A 15,568-nucleotide genomic window follows, 5' to 3' on the forward strand; every position below is an offset into this window, starting at 1 on the left:
CCGTAGTTCCGCTGGCCCCGCCTCGCGGCCTCCGTAGTTCCGCTGGCGGGCGCCGCCCCGCCTCGCGGCCTCCGTAGTCCCGGCGGCGGGGCCTGTTCCGCGGGCGGAAGTCGCTCTAGAAGGGCGTTTTTGCGGTTGCCCCTGTCTCCGCGATCCCAGAAGCCTGCGACCAGAGAGTTGGAGTGGTTGGTCAGTGATGGCTGGGTTCGTGGGTCAGTGCCCCAGTTAGTGATGCGACACTCGCGAGGTCAGCGTTCGCGCCCGTGGGCCCAGTGAGGATGGCTGTGATCCTGAGGTTTAGGGGTCCGACGTGGGGACCGTCACGCGAGGCTGTGTGCTCGCTGGCGGCGTGACCGTCGGGCCAGGGACGCGGGCTCTGTGGGCTGGTAACGTTGGTCCGTGGCTGAGTAATTGGGGTCTGAAGTTTAGTGAGGAGGATCTGGTGAGGTCAGTGGCGGACTCGGGGGTGGTCACTCTCAGGGCTCAGTTGGTAGAGACCTCGTGGTATCCTGATCACAGGTGGAAATTTTAATAGTTGATAGTAGTGTACCACTCTTGTGCTTGGTGCTAAGTTATGTCTCCCTTTAAATAGTCTGCAGTCTCATAATCACTGCCCTATGAATTTTTAAAAAGTTACTTTTAATTTACACTCAATAAAATAATCTCTTTTTGGTGTAGAATTTAAGCATTTTGTGTAACCATTCAAGATGCCTCCTGAATTTTTAGCTCTTGGCTCCACCATTTAGTACCGTGGTGACCCTGGGCAAGTTTCTTCAGCGCTCTCTGCGTCTCCACTGAGAGAATTGAGTGGGTTAATACACGAGTATGGCGCAGACTAATTGCTTAACAGATGTTAGCTATTAAGTTATATTTTCTCTTCGTAATTTTATTTTCTTCTTCACACGGGATGATTGTAATGTCATCCGCGTTTTTACTGAATTGAGGTGTCAACTTTTATATGAATTAATTTCTGATAATTTGATCACATTAATTCTTCTGTGGATGGCTCAATGAACTATGAGCTGTGTCTGAGTTGGAGGCTGTATGGTAGCTTCGCTTAGGCCACTAAACAGAAATATGTCTTCCTTGCATTCCTTTACTCAGACTCCTTTATTCAGGAATTACTGCGCACCTGTGTGTACGAACATCCAGTTATCCAGGTAAAGATACCATGTTATGGTGTGGGTGACAGGCAGTATGTGTAAATACAAACAGATGAGGAAGGTGATCTTCCGTAGTAAGTGCAGTGAGGAAGATGGCGACAGGGTTGAGTGGGACTGTGGGAAGCCACTGGAGGGTTTTAAAGCAGGGGAGTGAACAGATCTGTTTCACTTTTAAAAACCACTCTGGATGTCAGAGGTAGGGTTGGGGAGAGTGTCCTGGGGATTTTATTATGGCTTATGTGCAAAATAATCAGTGTTAAAGAATAATAGGATATTGTTGGGGAAAAGTGCAGTTAGGGCTACCATTAGAGCAACCCATTAGATTAGCCAAATATTTTAAATTAATTTATCTTTTTGAATGATACACGCATGGTAAAACACACAAATACACAGGCACACCAACAAAATTTAGAAAGTAGAAAGGGTTACAGAAAAAAGATGTCTTGTGGCACCTGGGTGGCTCAGTCAGTTAAGCATCTGACTTCGGCTCAGGTCATGATCCCAGGGTCCTGGAATTGAGTCTTGTGTTGGGCTCCCTGCTCAGTGGGGAGTCTGCTTCTCCCTCTCCCTCTGCCCTTCCCCCTGTTCATGTACTCTCTCTTTCTCTTTCTCTCTTTCCCTCCCTCCCTCCCTCAAATAAAATCTTCAAACAATTTTAAAAATTAAAAAAAATTAAAATCACTAGAATAATGGGTAGAGTCATATAGATGTTCCTAGTTCTATTAGGTCAAAAGGAAGGAGGACAAGAACAGAAAGAAGACAAGCCTTCAAAGAAACTTGCTGTTTGGTCTACAGTCAATATGAAGGGGTGACCTTTGGAGCCACAAAGAAAGATTAAATCGTAGTCGATTATGCTTGTTCCTCAAGGAGTCAGTCTCACTGAGCAGTAGTAAGCAACAACTCAAATGTCCACATAGAGCATCAGGTCCCTGAAAAAGCCTTCTTCCAGTTCCTCGGGTTCTCCCACCAAAGACACAGACATGTCCAGCAGCAAAATCCTAGCAAATGTCCCCACTGTTTGAGGATAAGAACATCTACCCACTATAAAAGAAGAGAAGGACTCCTGGAGAGAAATGGGGAGTATTCCTTGCTAAAGGAGCTGAGACTGCAGAAAGATGGTTTTGGGTTTATGACACCCATCGCCGTGTTTTTCCAGCCATGGGGCTCCAAACCATTTCGCCTTCCTCTTAACCACTTCCCAGACTTCTCCTTTGGTTGTCTTTAGTTATGCCCATGGTTTATAGTGGTTCTGACTCAGAGGAGCAAGTAGAAACAGGTCTGTGCCATCTAGTATGGACCTGAGGTCTGTTCAGCTTAAAACACCTGCTGGACTGTTTTCCAAATCAGTGGTCCCGTTTCACGTGATCAACAGCAGCACATCCTTACCCACACACCATGCGGGCAGACTTCTAACTTCTAGCCGTTCTTGTGGGTACATGACGATTCTCACTGTGGCTTTAATTTCCCATTTCCCTAATGACTGACGACGCTGAGCATCACTCATGTGCCTGATACCATTTGTGCACCTTCTGTGGTGAAATGTCTGTTCAGATCTTTTGCCAAATTAAAAAAACTGGGTTGGGGCGCTCAGTTGGTTAAGCGACTGCCTTCTGCTCAGGTCATGATCCTGGAGTCCCAGGATCGAGTCCCGCATCGGGCTCCCTGCTCGGCAGGGAGTCTGCTTCTCCCTCTGACCCTCCTCCCTCTCATGCTCTCTGTCTCTCATTCTCGCTCTCTCAAATAAATAAATAAAATCTTTAAAAAAAAAAAATAAATAAACTGGGTTGTCTTATTAGTGAGTTCTAAGGGCTCTTTATATAAGATACAAGTCTAGATGTTTTGCAAATATTTTATCAGTCTGTGAATTGCCTTTTTATATATACAACACCTTTTGAAGAACAAGTTTTTGATTTTTTAAGTCTTTAATTTTTTTTTAAAAGATTTTATTTATTTGACAGAGAGAGACACAGCGAGAGAAGGAACACAAGCAGCAGGAGTGGGAGAGGGAGAAGCAGGCTTCCCGCCGAGCAGGGAGCCCGATGCGGGGCTCGATCCCAGGACCCTGGGATCATGACCTGAGCCGAATGCAGATGCTTAACGACTGAGCCAGCCAGGCGCCCCAGTCTTTAATTTTCAAGCCTGATTTATTTATATTTTCTTGTGTAGTTTGTGTGTGTGTGTGTGTGTGTGTTTTAAGATTTTATCTTCATTTGAGAGCGAGAGAGGGAGAGCAAGCAGGGGAGGGGAAGAGACAGAGGGAGACAGAATCTCAAGCAGACTCCTTGCTGAGCAGGGAGCCCAATGTGGGGCTTGATCCCAGGACCCTGAGATCATGACCCGCCGAAATCAAGAATTCGACGCTTAACCGACTGATCCACCCAGGCACCCCAATTTGTGCTTTCTGAGACCTATTTGAGAAAGATTTGCCTCGACCACCGTGTATTAGTCTCCTATTGCTACTGTAATAAATTATCACAAACGAAGCAGCCTAGGACGACACAAGCTTACTACTTCACAGCTGATGTCTGATGTGCTTGGACGATTCCTTTGCTGAGTCTCACAAGGGCCCAGACTGAGGTGTCCACTAGCTTGGCTCTTAATGAGGCAGAGTTCCCGGGAAGAACCGTTTCTAAGGCTGGCCAGAGTACTGGCCAGTTCCGGCTCCTTCCTGCTGTAGGACTGTGGCCCATTTCCTTGGGGGCTGCCATCTGGGGCGACCGAAGCCCCTAGAGGCCTCGCCCCATCTCGCACTGGGCCCCCACCTCAGACAGCCAACAAAGGCACAGCAGATCCTTGCTTGGAATCGCTTACCCCTGCCAATTTCTCTGGCCTCCAGTGAAATTCTCTGCTTTTAAAGGCTCCTGTGATTAGATTGCCCCCCCACCTCCCAAATCAGGATAATCTCTTTAATCATAAAGCCTATAACCTTAATTATATCTGCAAAGTTTCTTTAGCATCTACTATATTTGTAGGTTCCAGGGATTAAGGTGTAGGTATTTTTGGGGAGGTATTCTACTTATCCCACCAGGTCACCAAGATTTTCTCCTGTTTCCTTACAGAAAATGGATCAATTTTAGCTGTTACATTTAGTTCTCTGTTAACATACATTTACTGTGGTAAAATACACGTATCTGTTATATTTTGAGTTAATTTTTGCATATGGAGAGATATAGGTTGAAGTTCTATGTAAATGTCTATGACCATCTACTTGTTCCAATACCATTTTGGGGAAAAGATTATCCTTTTCCCATTGATGTCTTTGGCATCATTTAAAAAAAATCAGTTGAAAATATGTGTGTAGGTCTGTTTCTGGATTCTCTACTCTGTCCTGATGATCTGTTTATTATCTTTATGCTGATTCCATAGCCTTAATTATTATAGTTTTAGAAGTCTTATTATCAGATTAAGTCCTCCAACTTTTTAGTTCTCTTTGAAAGTTTATTTGGCTTTTAAATCCTTTGCATTTCCATATTATTTTTATTTTATTTTATGTTAAGATTTTATTTCTTTACGAGAGAGAGAGAGCACAGAGGGAGAGGGAGAAGCAGACTCCCCCTGAGCAGGGAGCTCCACGTGGAGCTCAATCCCAGGACCCTGAGATCATGACCTGAGCTGAAGGCAGACGCTCAACCGACTGAGTCACCCAAGCACCCCATCCATATAATTTTTAAATTAGCCTGTTAATGTCTATGAAAAAAATCCTGCTGGGATTTAAAAGAAACTTTATTTTAAATTCCAGTAGTTAACACAGTGTAATATTAGTTTCAGGTGTACAATATTCTGATTCATCACTTCCATACATCACTTGGTGCTGCTCATCACGAAGGTGCACGCCTTCATCCCCATTACCTACTTCCCTCCACCCCCCACTGCCCTCCCCTCTGGTGACAGTGTGTTCTCTGTAGTTAAGAGTCTGTTTCTTGGGGCGCCTGGGTGGCTCAGTCGTTAAGCGTCTGCCTTCGGCTCAGGTCATGATCCCAGGGTCCTGGGATCGAGCCCCACATCGGGCTCCCTGCTCAGCCGGGAGACTGCTTCTCCCTCTCCCGCTCCCCCTGCTTGTGTTCCCTCTCTAGCTGTCTCTCTCTCTCTCTCTCTCTCTCTGTCAAATAAATAAATAAAATCTTAAAAAAAAAGTGTTTTTTGGTTTGTCTTTTTTTTTTCCCCATTTGCTTGCTTTTTCTTAAATTCCACATATGAGTGAAATCATATAATATTTGAATTTGTCTATTTCACTTAGCATAATATTCTGCTGGAATTTTGATTTGAGATTACCTTGAATCTATATATCAATTGGGGAGAATTGTCAATATTGAGTCTGTGGATCCATGACCTTGTTATGAACTGAATTGTTCCTCAAACCTCATGTTGCAGCTCTAACCCTCTGGTCTGTGATAGTTTCTCAGACATTCCTTGTTTGTGATGACCTTGACAGTCTGGAGTCAGGTACTGTGTGGAATGTCTCTCAGTGTGGGTTTGTCTGAGATTTTCCTCATGGCTAGACTGGGGGCCGCAGAGCCATTCTCATGATACGGAAAGCATACACTACGGTGGCTGATGCTAACTTCTGTCACGTGGGAAGTAGGTCGCCAAGCACCGCCCACTCCTAAGGAGTGGGGACTTAGGGTGCACCACCTCGAGGGGGAGTATCTACAGAGTTGTTTGTTACATCTCTCTCAGTCATTGATACCAGTATGGACTCATGGAAATTTATTTTATACTTTGGATTTTAATCCAATACAAAATTATTTTTTTGCTCAAATTGTTCCAGCTTTGGGCAGTGGGAGCTCTTTCAGGCTGGCTTCTGTCCCTTTGACATTAAATATACCTCAAAATTGTGGTAACAGATACCTAACATTTACCACCTTAACCACTTTTACGGAACCGTTTAGTAGTGTTAACTATATTCACAGTTGTGAAAAGACCTCTAGAACTTCTTAATCTTGCAAAACAGAAACCGTTCCACTGAACAAGTCCCCCTTCCCCACCCTGCTGCAGCCGAGGTTGCTGGATTCCTCTGGGGACCTCACAGACGTGGGATCCTGGAACACTTCTCTCTCTGTGCTTGTTTCACTCGGTGCAGTGTCCCCAAGTTGCATCCTTCTCTTCAGAGACTACTGGTCAACTGTGCGTATATACTAGATAAATAACGCTGCGGTGAGGCTGGGTGTGCCGAATCTCTTCGAGATCCGGGCTTCAGTTCTTTGGGGTATAGATCCAGGTTGCCAGATCACTTTTCATTTTTTGAGGAACCTCCATACCGTTTTCCACAGCGACCACATTTTACATTCTCACCAACAGTGCACAGGTGTTCCAATTTCTCTGATCCTGACCAACACCTGTTCTTTTTTTTTTTTCCCTTCAACTTTGTGGAGTTGAAATGCATTAATTGTAGCAGCCAGAGACGCACCATTCCGTTCCCTTCCAGGAGATCCTGACACAGGAGCATAGTTGGTGGACAGCCTCCTGCCAGGGCCCTTCCTTAGACCGACCGAGGCGTCTGTGCTGCAGCTACCCTGTCCCCCGGCGGCACCCAGCCACGGACAGACCAAGGCGGGCGGGCGAAGCCAGGTCATGTCGGCCCACCTCGACTTTTTCCACGAGGAAGCCCAGCCTGACCAGGACGTTCCCAGGTTGCCCTGCAGGCTGGGCTTTTTCTAATCAACCCTCCCTCCTTCCTCTTCTCTGTCCACACGGGCCTGCCCCCTCCCTTTACCGCTCATTGTGTTTCCCCCAATAAACTCCTGCAGCTGATTTTGTCTTGGCATCTGCCTCTTTGACACACAGGATTTTGGGAAGAAGTGAAATTAGATGTTTAGCCCACTGTCTTAAGAAAGAAGTCACTATGAAGTTTTTGTGTTCTTTAAAGATTACACATTTCAAGTTTCATTCGACTATGGGAAAGTAAGTTACTTCTAACACATTTATTATCTGAGAGAAAATTTATTTATTCTAATTTACTGAAACTTAAAATATTCCATCAAATTACCCAGGAAAATCCAGGTAGCAGAAATATTTAACACATTTCTTCAGGACATCTCAAACAAGTTTTAAAAGGCCACAGAATGATCTATAAATCTGCCACTGAAATCACTTCCACGTTGTGCAAGTGCAGAAGTGAGCAGAGGTGCAGCCTGCCCTCCCTGTGGCTGCGCGGGAGTTCAGGTTACGTGTAAGTATGACTGTGAGGTGCCAAGTCACCTGAGGAATCATCCCCATTTCAGTTGTGGACCCAAAGCAGCAAATCATACGTGCCCCAGAAGGGAACATCTTCCATGTGTGTGTGGGGGGACAGGCACGTGCCAGGGGAAGGCCGACTCCGCCACATGGGGGACGGATGTTAGAAGTCTGCCGTTGTCGGTAATACAGAAACATACACAGTCTTCATGTTCAAAGTCTTCATGGGGATTTCTTCCGTAATTTCTAGAATGGGAAGATCAAAAAAAAAAAAAAATGTTCGACCTGTTCTGTATGAATATTTAAAAACTGTTGACTGTGTATAGGATCTGGCCTCACCCTAAGGAGTCTGGTCTTTGTCCCATCTCCTAGGGGACCCTCTAGACCCTTGGGACTTCGTGAGTGATGGGAGTGTTTTGTTTATGGTGGGCCCTGAATACCCCTCATAGTTTCTGCTAATGAGGTGACTCACGTGACTTAGGGCAGAAGCTTTCAGTCGCGTAGTACGCCCGACAGTGCAGCCGGGTGGCCAATGAACCAGCTGTGCCAGGTAATGAAGCCGCACTGCAAACTCTGGACCGCCCAGGCTTGGGGAGCTTCCCAGGTCGGCAGCACACTGCCCACGACTCCTTGGGAGAGGGCAACTGGAAGCCCCATGTCTGGACCCCTCCCAGATTTGGTCCTCTGTACCTTTTCCTATAACCTAAGTTCAGTAGTTTCCAGTGAGTTCTGTAAATCCTGCTAGCAAATTATCAAACCTGAGGGTGATTTTGGGAAACCCACTGAACTTACAGTTGGCAGAAGTGACAGTGGTCTTGTGTGGCCTCTTCCCTGAGTTTGTCAAAGGCGCCTAACTCCCTACAGTTTGGGCGAAGTCTTGGGCAGACCTGGAGGAATGCCCCTCACCCTAACTAGCCCTGCGTGCTGGCCCAGGCATCTGCATACCATGCCCCAAACAGGTGTTTCATAGGCCCACAGAGAACCATCGTGGTCTCTAAATATTAACTCCCTACGGCAGGAGGAATCGCCGTGTTTGGGTCTGGGGAAGTATGAGGCCATGATAAGCCGTAACATCTTACGAGGCCAGAACACAGAGTTACCAAAACTGAAGGCTCGTGTCAGAATATGGGAGCTGGTACAGCCAATGACAGATACGCTGAGCATCTAAAAGTATAAAACAAATGTAACTGATTAAAACACACTGAATAGAGGGCACCTGGGTGGTTCAGTGGGTTAAGCGTCTGCCTTCGGCTCGGGTCATGATATTAGGGTCCTGGGATCGAGCCCCCAGTCAGGCTCCCTGCTCAGTGCAGTCTGCTTTTCCCTCTCCCTGTGACCCTCATGCTCACGCTCTCCCTCTCTCAAAAAAAGTAAAATCTTCAAAACACACTGAATAGATAAAAACCCAAAAAGAGAGAAAAGAAAACCTTAAAGTGCTCTTTGCCCACTGGGGAGGCATTTTCCTTCGAGCAGACCTGAATTCAAAGGGAGGGACCAACATTCTCTACAAAGAGCTCTCGTCCCAGCAGGAATACGACATTGCTCCTGAAGCTGCCTCTCTTGTAGATAACTACAGGGCCTGGAGATGATACTGAGCATCTCATGAAACAAGCAGGAAGCCATTATGTGATCCTTCTAATGTACCGAATTAGTACTATTTTACAAAAGACAACATTGAGAGGAGAAACAATGAAAATGAGGCTGGACAGAGACACTGGGCTGGAAAGAGCCCCAGGCTTCTCGGGGATCAGACCATTGAGCCTTTGAGGTCTCAGGGCACGGAGAGGTCACATTGGGACCACAAGCAAGGCCTGCTTTGTGAGCCACGGGCAGAATCTCACAAACGTGGTTGTGCCCTGGTCAGTGTCGGCCAGGTGCCTGCACGAACACAGAACCAGAGACAACGATGCCTCTTCATGTCCACGGCTCGGCTGCCCCTGGGAACCAGCGCACGTGGGGGATAAGAAAGCGGAGGTAAGTTTCACCCACGCAGAACAAGACAGAAGAGCCAAGTATATTGGAGGCAAAGTGAAAGGAGCCTGCTGATGGGAGGACAGCCTGTGGACATCACTGGAGGCAGACAAGGGCCCAAACAGGCAGGATCTTGTGCGTCCAGCGATGATTCTGAAGCATTAGCTAATGGTGAGCCGTGGGGACTCTGAGCAGGGACACCATCAAGGGAGGAACACACCGGAGACAGCTCTGGTAGAGGTGGACTGGCCGCTTCGGCAGAGGATGGGGCCCTAAGCCAGCGAGGGCTGCAGACACAGGGAGCCTCTGAGAGCAAAGTGGAGGCACAGAGTTGTGTCTGGTTAGAGAGGAACCCGGGTACAATGGAGGCTTGAGTCTAACAACGGAGCAGAGAATTGTAAAGTGTAATAGGAAACATAAAAAAAAAGCTGAGCAAGGGAAGAAAATGAGGGAAATCTCTAGGCCAAAAACCATGAATCCCAAGATGTACCTGAACATTTCGGTTTTCTGTCGGTCCTGGTGGCCTAAAGCTTTGGCACTAAAGGTTATCAAAGTGAGACAAGAAAAACCCTGGGGTCTACAGACTGGGAAGTCCAGTGAACCGTCCTCCCCACAAATGCTGGGGCCTCAAATAAGGAACCCACAGCAAGAGTGCATTTCAAACAGATCCCTCACCACCGAGAAGACAGTTAAGAGAATGCAGTGGGTCTGAGTCATGGCCTTCCAGAAGATATGCCCATGTTCTATTTCCCAGGAACTGGCTGTGACCACAGAGGCTGAGGCCGGGGTGATGGGGTTACAAGTTCAGGACGCCTGGAACCACCAGAAGTGGGAAGAGGCAAAGACCAGATTCTGCCCTGGAGCCTCCAAAGAGGACACCGCCCTGCTGACACCTGGCCTCTGGCCTCCAGAACCGAGAAGACACTTGGTGGTCTCATAGCCCCGGCTTATGACAATCTGTCTGGTCAGCCTCAGCAAACCCTATGGAGAACCTGCCTCACTCAGCCTTGCTGTGGGCCAGGGACAGAGAGGACACAGCCCCATGAGGCTCTGGCCCTCGTGCTGTCCAAACACTCTCTGTGGCCCCAAGTCACTGAGTTGAAATGGGCTTGGGTTGACAGCATCCCCAAACAACAATAGAGATGCTCCTTTACACGGAGCTTCAACAGAAACATCATCAACTGCTGTCGTCAGGATTCTAGAAACAACCAAAGGTTCACAGAAACCACGCGCATGCCACATCAAGAAAAAGGCAACTTGTGGTAGGAAGGTCTGTGGTTGTCCCACTTGGGCTTGGCTGCCCAGCCCTCCCAGCCCAAGGACCCCGTTGTCCCAGGAGGAACAGAGCAAAGGCACCGTGTGTGTCCTAACCCGACCGGAGGCCACCTGGGGGGCCTGCAGAGGGTGCTTGTCTCCGTTTTGCCGAACCTGGAACTCAGCCAGGGAGGAAAATCGCAGGCATCACTGGGAAATACTGTCAGGCAAACAACAAGCCGACAGCTGCTGCTGGTGCAAGGTCGCAGATGCATCATGTGACAGAGGGCTTACAGTCGGGGGGGAAGCTGAGGACGGCGCGGTTCAGAAAGCCGCAAGCATGCCCAGGGCAGGATGCACACACAGAAAAGTCCCGGGAAGACCCCAAGCTTTCAATTCTGAACAAAATAAGAGCTTTTCTGGCCAAATCTGGCTGATGAGGGCCGAGCTGAGGGGCAGTGAAGACATCCCGAATAAACAAAAGCACCGGGTGTCCAGCACCGCCAGAGGGCCTTGGGCTGGGCAGCAAGGACGCTGATGGTAACTGCCACCTGATGCCGCATGTCTGGTTTATAACACTATTTTCTGTTTTCTAGATGATTTAAAAGACAAATACATAAAGCACAATTAAAAATTTATGTTTTGGGACACACGAAGCAGTTTCCCCGACAAGAATACAAACAGGGGCAGAGTTTTTGAAACTAAAGTCAAATTGGTATTGATTCAAATCAGACCGTTGTTAATTTAGGATGTTAACTGTAATCCCTGTGGTAAACACTAAGAAAATAGCAAAAGAGAAATACACAAAAGGAAGTGAGAAGGGAATTGAGATAGTGCGCCCACAAAAAAAAAAAAAAAAAAATCAAGTGGACACCCAAGGAGGAGGCAATTTAGGAGGACACGAGGGAGAAAACAGGTGTAAGACTTCCAGAACAAAAATCCCAGCAAAATGGCACAAGTCCTTCCTGATTAGTAAGTACTTTAAACCAGGGCCTAACCAGCCTGGAGGAAGGGATGTACCAGGTCCAGCCCTGCCAGGCCCTCTCTCACCAGAGGAAGAAACAGAGAAGCTGGGGTCACGGCCCAGGGACACAGGTCCCTGGAGACTGAGCACTAATCACACAGCTACAGAACAAGTCCCATCCCCCGTGGGCTCCTATAGCACAACAACAGGGTTAGAGCCAGAAGACGCAGAAGCATGGACACCTCTGATGCCAGACAGACCTACAGCCTCACCCCAACTTTTCACCTCAGGTCATGTGCCCCAATACCTCGTGTCAGACTGTCAACAAAAAGCTACAAGGCATTTGAAAGGCAACAGAACCACTGTAGGGTGAGACACAGCGATCTTCACACTAGGGGCAGATGCAGCAGAGCGGCAGGGATGAAGGTTCACACACCAAGGCTCTAGCGGGTGAAGGAGACGCACTTGGGGACTGACGGGCAGTGTGCGCACAGAGGTGGGTGTTCTGAGACGGAGTGAAGAAGCTCTTTTACCAAAACACGTACACCAGGGCATAGCACATTCAAACTGCAGAGAACCAAAGACAAGACATAACTTTGGGCACTTTTTCACCAGCACTGAGGTGCCAGATCCCGTCAGAGCGTCCAGCACACCCAGGCTGCAAGGCTGAATGAATAAACAGGTCTGAGTTATGGTGACGGGAGGGATGGCCACACACAGAGAAGCTGTTTGGAGAAAGGGCTCCAGGAGCAGCCACGCGATGGGGAGCGCCCTGGCGTGTGACAGGGATGAAGGAAGAGAACAGGGCTGATGGGGCCGGCAACTCTGGGACGCTGAGACCAGAGTGGGTTTGGGGAGAGGCACACCAGCCCTGCCAGGGGCCGCCGCCGTCCCCTTCCCGAGTGACAGGGCTCTCCGCTCTTGGGCACTCGCTGAGAAAAAGCCTGCAGGCATGCCCTGCACGCGGTGGAGGCGGCAGCACAACGCCACTTACGAGCTTCCCACGAGCTGCTGTTTTACAATACTGTCATCGTTCGATCCTTGGGAAAGAGAATGATCTTAGAATCAGCAAACGATGCTCATTTATCTAGAAGCATGTGTTTCTAATTGCTTACCAATATACTTTTAAGGTTATTTTCAAAAGTGAAAAGCAATCATCCTTTTAATTAATTTAACACTGTAGTATGGCAAATTTCTGGAGAAAGGGGAAAAAAAAAAAAAAGACACCAGAAAACCAGAAATGAAGCAGATGTGACACAATCTGTCACCTCACCGTGTGTCTGAGTCTCGTTCAGAAACAGCTTGAGCTTCCTGCTGCGAAGGCCAAACACCTTGGCTGCCTCATACAGAAGGCCCTGGTGAGTGAGTCCGTTCTGCCCAGGTGGGTTTTCCAGCAGGAGCGTGCCCACCGTTCCCTTCACACACTCTGCAGAAGAGACCATCGCTGGGTCAGGTCCCGAGAGCGCACCCCCCTCCCTGCGCCCCACTGGCCGCCGGCCCCTGTGCAGAGTGGAGGCTCCAAGAGCCAGCAGGGCCCAGAGAGTTGGGCATCCAGTCTGCAGAGGGGAAGGGGCAGGGAAAACGGAAATCCCAACAGGTATAAAGGCCCGCAGCTGGGGAAGAGATACTCCGTAAACACATGCTGTGCACAGGGAGGGCCCAATATATCAAGGAGAAATAAATATCCATCTAGTCTGCTGACCGAGGCACAGATGTGTACAACAGATTTCAAAACACTTTCCAGGAAAAAAAAGTAAGGCAAAAAACATTTAAGTGGCTCGGCACTTAGTTCCACTTCATTTAACAATAATGTTTATGTGCCAGTTTACCCCATCTCCTGACTCTGCCGATGGAGGGTGTTTCCGCATAAACACACCAAGAGAAGCAAGCCTGCGTGTGCTCTCCAGGGCAGATGGGAGTGCGCACCTTAACGCACCACATCCGAGGCAGACCGTGAAAGGAAACCCTGACGCCAGCCCCCCATGACTCGCCGGCCGCCGGCGCAGTGTTGGCGGCCGGGGGAGGCGCACCTTGCGGGCCTGCGTTCAGGAGCTGCAGGTTGATGTAGCGGCAGAGCGCAGTGCTGGGGCCGTCCACCACAGCGGGGGCAGAACCCGCTCCCACTCTAAGTGTTTTCCCACTAAGACTCAGTAAGTCAGTCTGGTTTCGTATTTCTGGAAATAACAACAAAAAGAACAACGACAAATCACTCTTTCAGGGTATATAGTGCAGAGCTGAAGTTATTCACTTGTTTCTCCTTAATTATTAAACTATCCTTTATCTTTGCAGTGATGCTTTCCACTTAATTTCTCTTTATCAACGCACATCGCCTACTGTATAAAATGAGGCTTAAATGACATGCAAATAGCAGATGTGAATGTTGCAAAACCACGTAATAGTAATAACAAAAATACATGGCAAATTGTTTTTTCTTTTAGTATTTTCCCTGATGTTATAGATTCTCTTAAAATCTCCTACGTCAGAACACTAAACTTCGCTGTGAAAAGAAGCCTTATACTAAAACATGGTAATTATAGTCAGAAGAAAACGGATCATTTGACTCAGGAACACATGTGAAAAACAGCAAGACACAGGGAACACATGCAGATCTCATTGACCTAAAACTGAACACTGCTTAGGGTCGCAACCATGGCTGGGACAGGTCCCCGGGGAATAGGGGCTGTAGGACCTCCACTCTGGACCCGCACCCGTGGCTCCCCAGAACTCCTCTGGGCCGGGTCACAAAGGGTGATGGCATCTGACACTGCGAGCCTGCCCTAGTCTCTGCCCATCTGGCGGCTCCTCCATCACAGCCCAGCAGCTCGCCTGTGTTTGTTGGCCAATTACATCTCTTCTTTTAGGCTATTTAGAATTTCCTGAAAATGAGCATCCAGATTCCTATTAAAGAGGGTGTACTCATCTTACATGGCTGCCATTAAGAATCACAAACGCGGGGCTTAGAGCAACAGAAACCTACTGGCTCTGATCCTGGAGGTGAGACGTCAAAATCGGGGTGTTGCGTGGGCCCTGCCCCCTTGGAAGCCTGCAGGGTGGCCCTCCCCATCCTCTTCCTAGCCCCTGGAGGCTCCCAGACGTCTGCTTGCAGTTCCCCAATTCCAGCTCTGCTTTTGTCATCACATGGCTGTGTCCCTGTGTGGTCCTGGGAACATCCCTCTTATCTAATCACACTGGCAACAACCCTGTCTCCAAGGGTCACATTTGGTGGTATGCAGGGGCAGGACTTCAACATGTCTTTCTCTTAATTTAGGCTTGTCTTACTGAGGATCTGGGTCTAGTAAGACACAGACACTATGCTTACTAAAGTCAAAGCACAGCAGGGCGTCTCTGAGGCCTGGACCCCAGCCCGTGGCCAACAGGGAGTAGACAGGACGGGAGGCTCCATCTCCTGAGGGGCACAGAGACGCTGTCCATCTGGGCAGGGATGAGGGCAGGTTCACGGTGTCAGATGCGTCACCATCCCAGCAGGGCGCAGGGACACTGTGGCAGGGCTGCTGAGGGCCGGGCCAATCCAGACTCAGGAGGAGGGCATGGCTGTGGAGCAGAACCAATACCAGACGACCCACCTGGCGTCAGAGGACAGCTCCCGACCTTCTACGTACCTGTGGCACCATGCAGGACAGCCAGCTCGGTGTTTTTCACACCAAAAATAGTAGTAATAACACTCTTCAGCTTTAAAAGGTCCAACCTGTTATCGCCTTTTGGATTTTCCAGAAGCAATACTCCACCTAAAGAACCACAAATATAAGTAAAACTGAAGGAAAAAGAAGTTAAATTTGAAAGAAAAATCCAGGAAAACACCACTTGTATGTTCCCTCTGGTCAACGTCTGGTCATGTCTTTTCCCCACTGTCTAACTGGATCTTTTTTATTTATTTTTTTTAAAGATTTTATTTATTTGACAGAGAGACACAGTGAGAGAGGGAACACAAGCAGGGGGAGTGGAAGAGGGAGAAGCAGGCTTCCCACGGAGCAGGGAGCCCGATGTGGGGCTCGATCCCAGGACCCTGGGACCATGACCTGAG

The 15,568-nt window shown here is 48.4% G+C and overlaps 1 protein-coding gene across 4 annotated transcripts in view; it reads right to left on the reverse strand.

The window, feature by feature from the left end:
* Positions 1 to 6,407: 6,407 nt before the first annotated feature.
* Positions 6,408 to 15,568, reverse strand: part of IARS1 (isoleucyl-tRNA synthetase 1) — a 66,916-nt gene continuing 57,755 nt past the window's right edge. For 3 of the 4 annotated variants that reach the window (XM_032397791.1, XM_032397792.1, XM_032397790.1), the window contains exons 31-34: positions 15,147 to 15,272; positions 13,557 to 13,700; positions 12,800 to 12,952; positions 6,408 to 7,583 (exon numbers count right to left, since the gene is read on the reverse strand). In XM_032397791.1, the coding sequence (XP_032253682.1) occupies positions 7,501 to 7,583; positions 12,800 to 12,952; positions 13,557 to 13,700; positions 15,147 to 15,272 (506 nt within the window). In that variant the 3' untranslated portion in view covers positions 6,408 to 7,500. The remainder of the gene's footprint in view (positions 7,584 to 12,799; positions 12,953 to 13,556; positions 13,701 to 15,146; positions 15,273 to 15,568) is intronic. The other variant, XM_032397793.1, reaches the window with a different exon arrangement.

The sequence above is a fragment of the Phoca vitulina genome, unplaced genomic scaffold (genome assembly GCF_004348235.1).
Source record: "Phoca vitulina isolate PV1807 unplaced genomic scaffold, GSC_HSeal_1.0 scaffold104, whole genome shotgun sequence".
In the NCBI taxonomy this organism is placed as follows: Eukaryota; Metazoa; Chordata; class Mammalia; order Carnivora; family Phocidae; genus Phoca; species Phoca vitulina.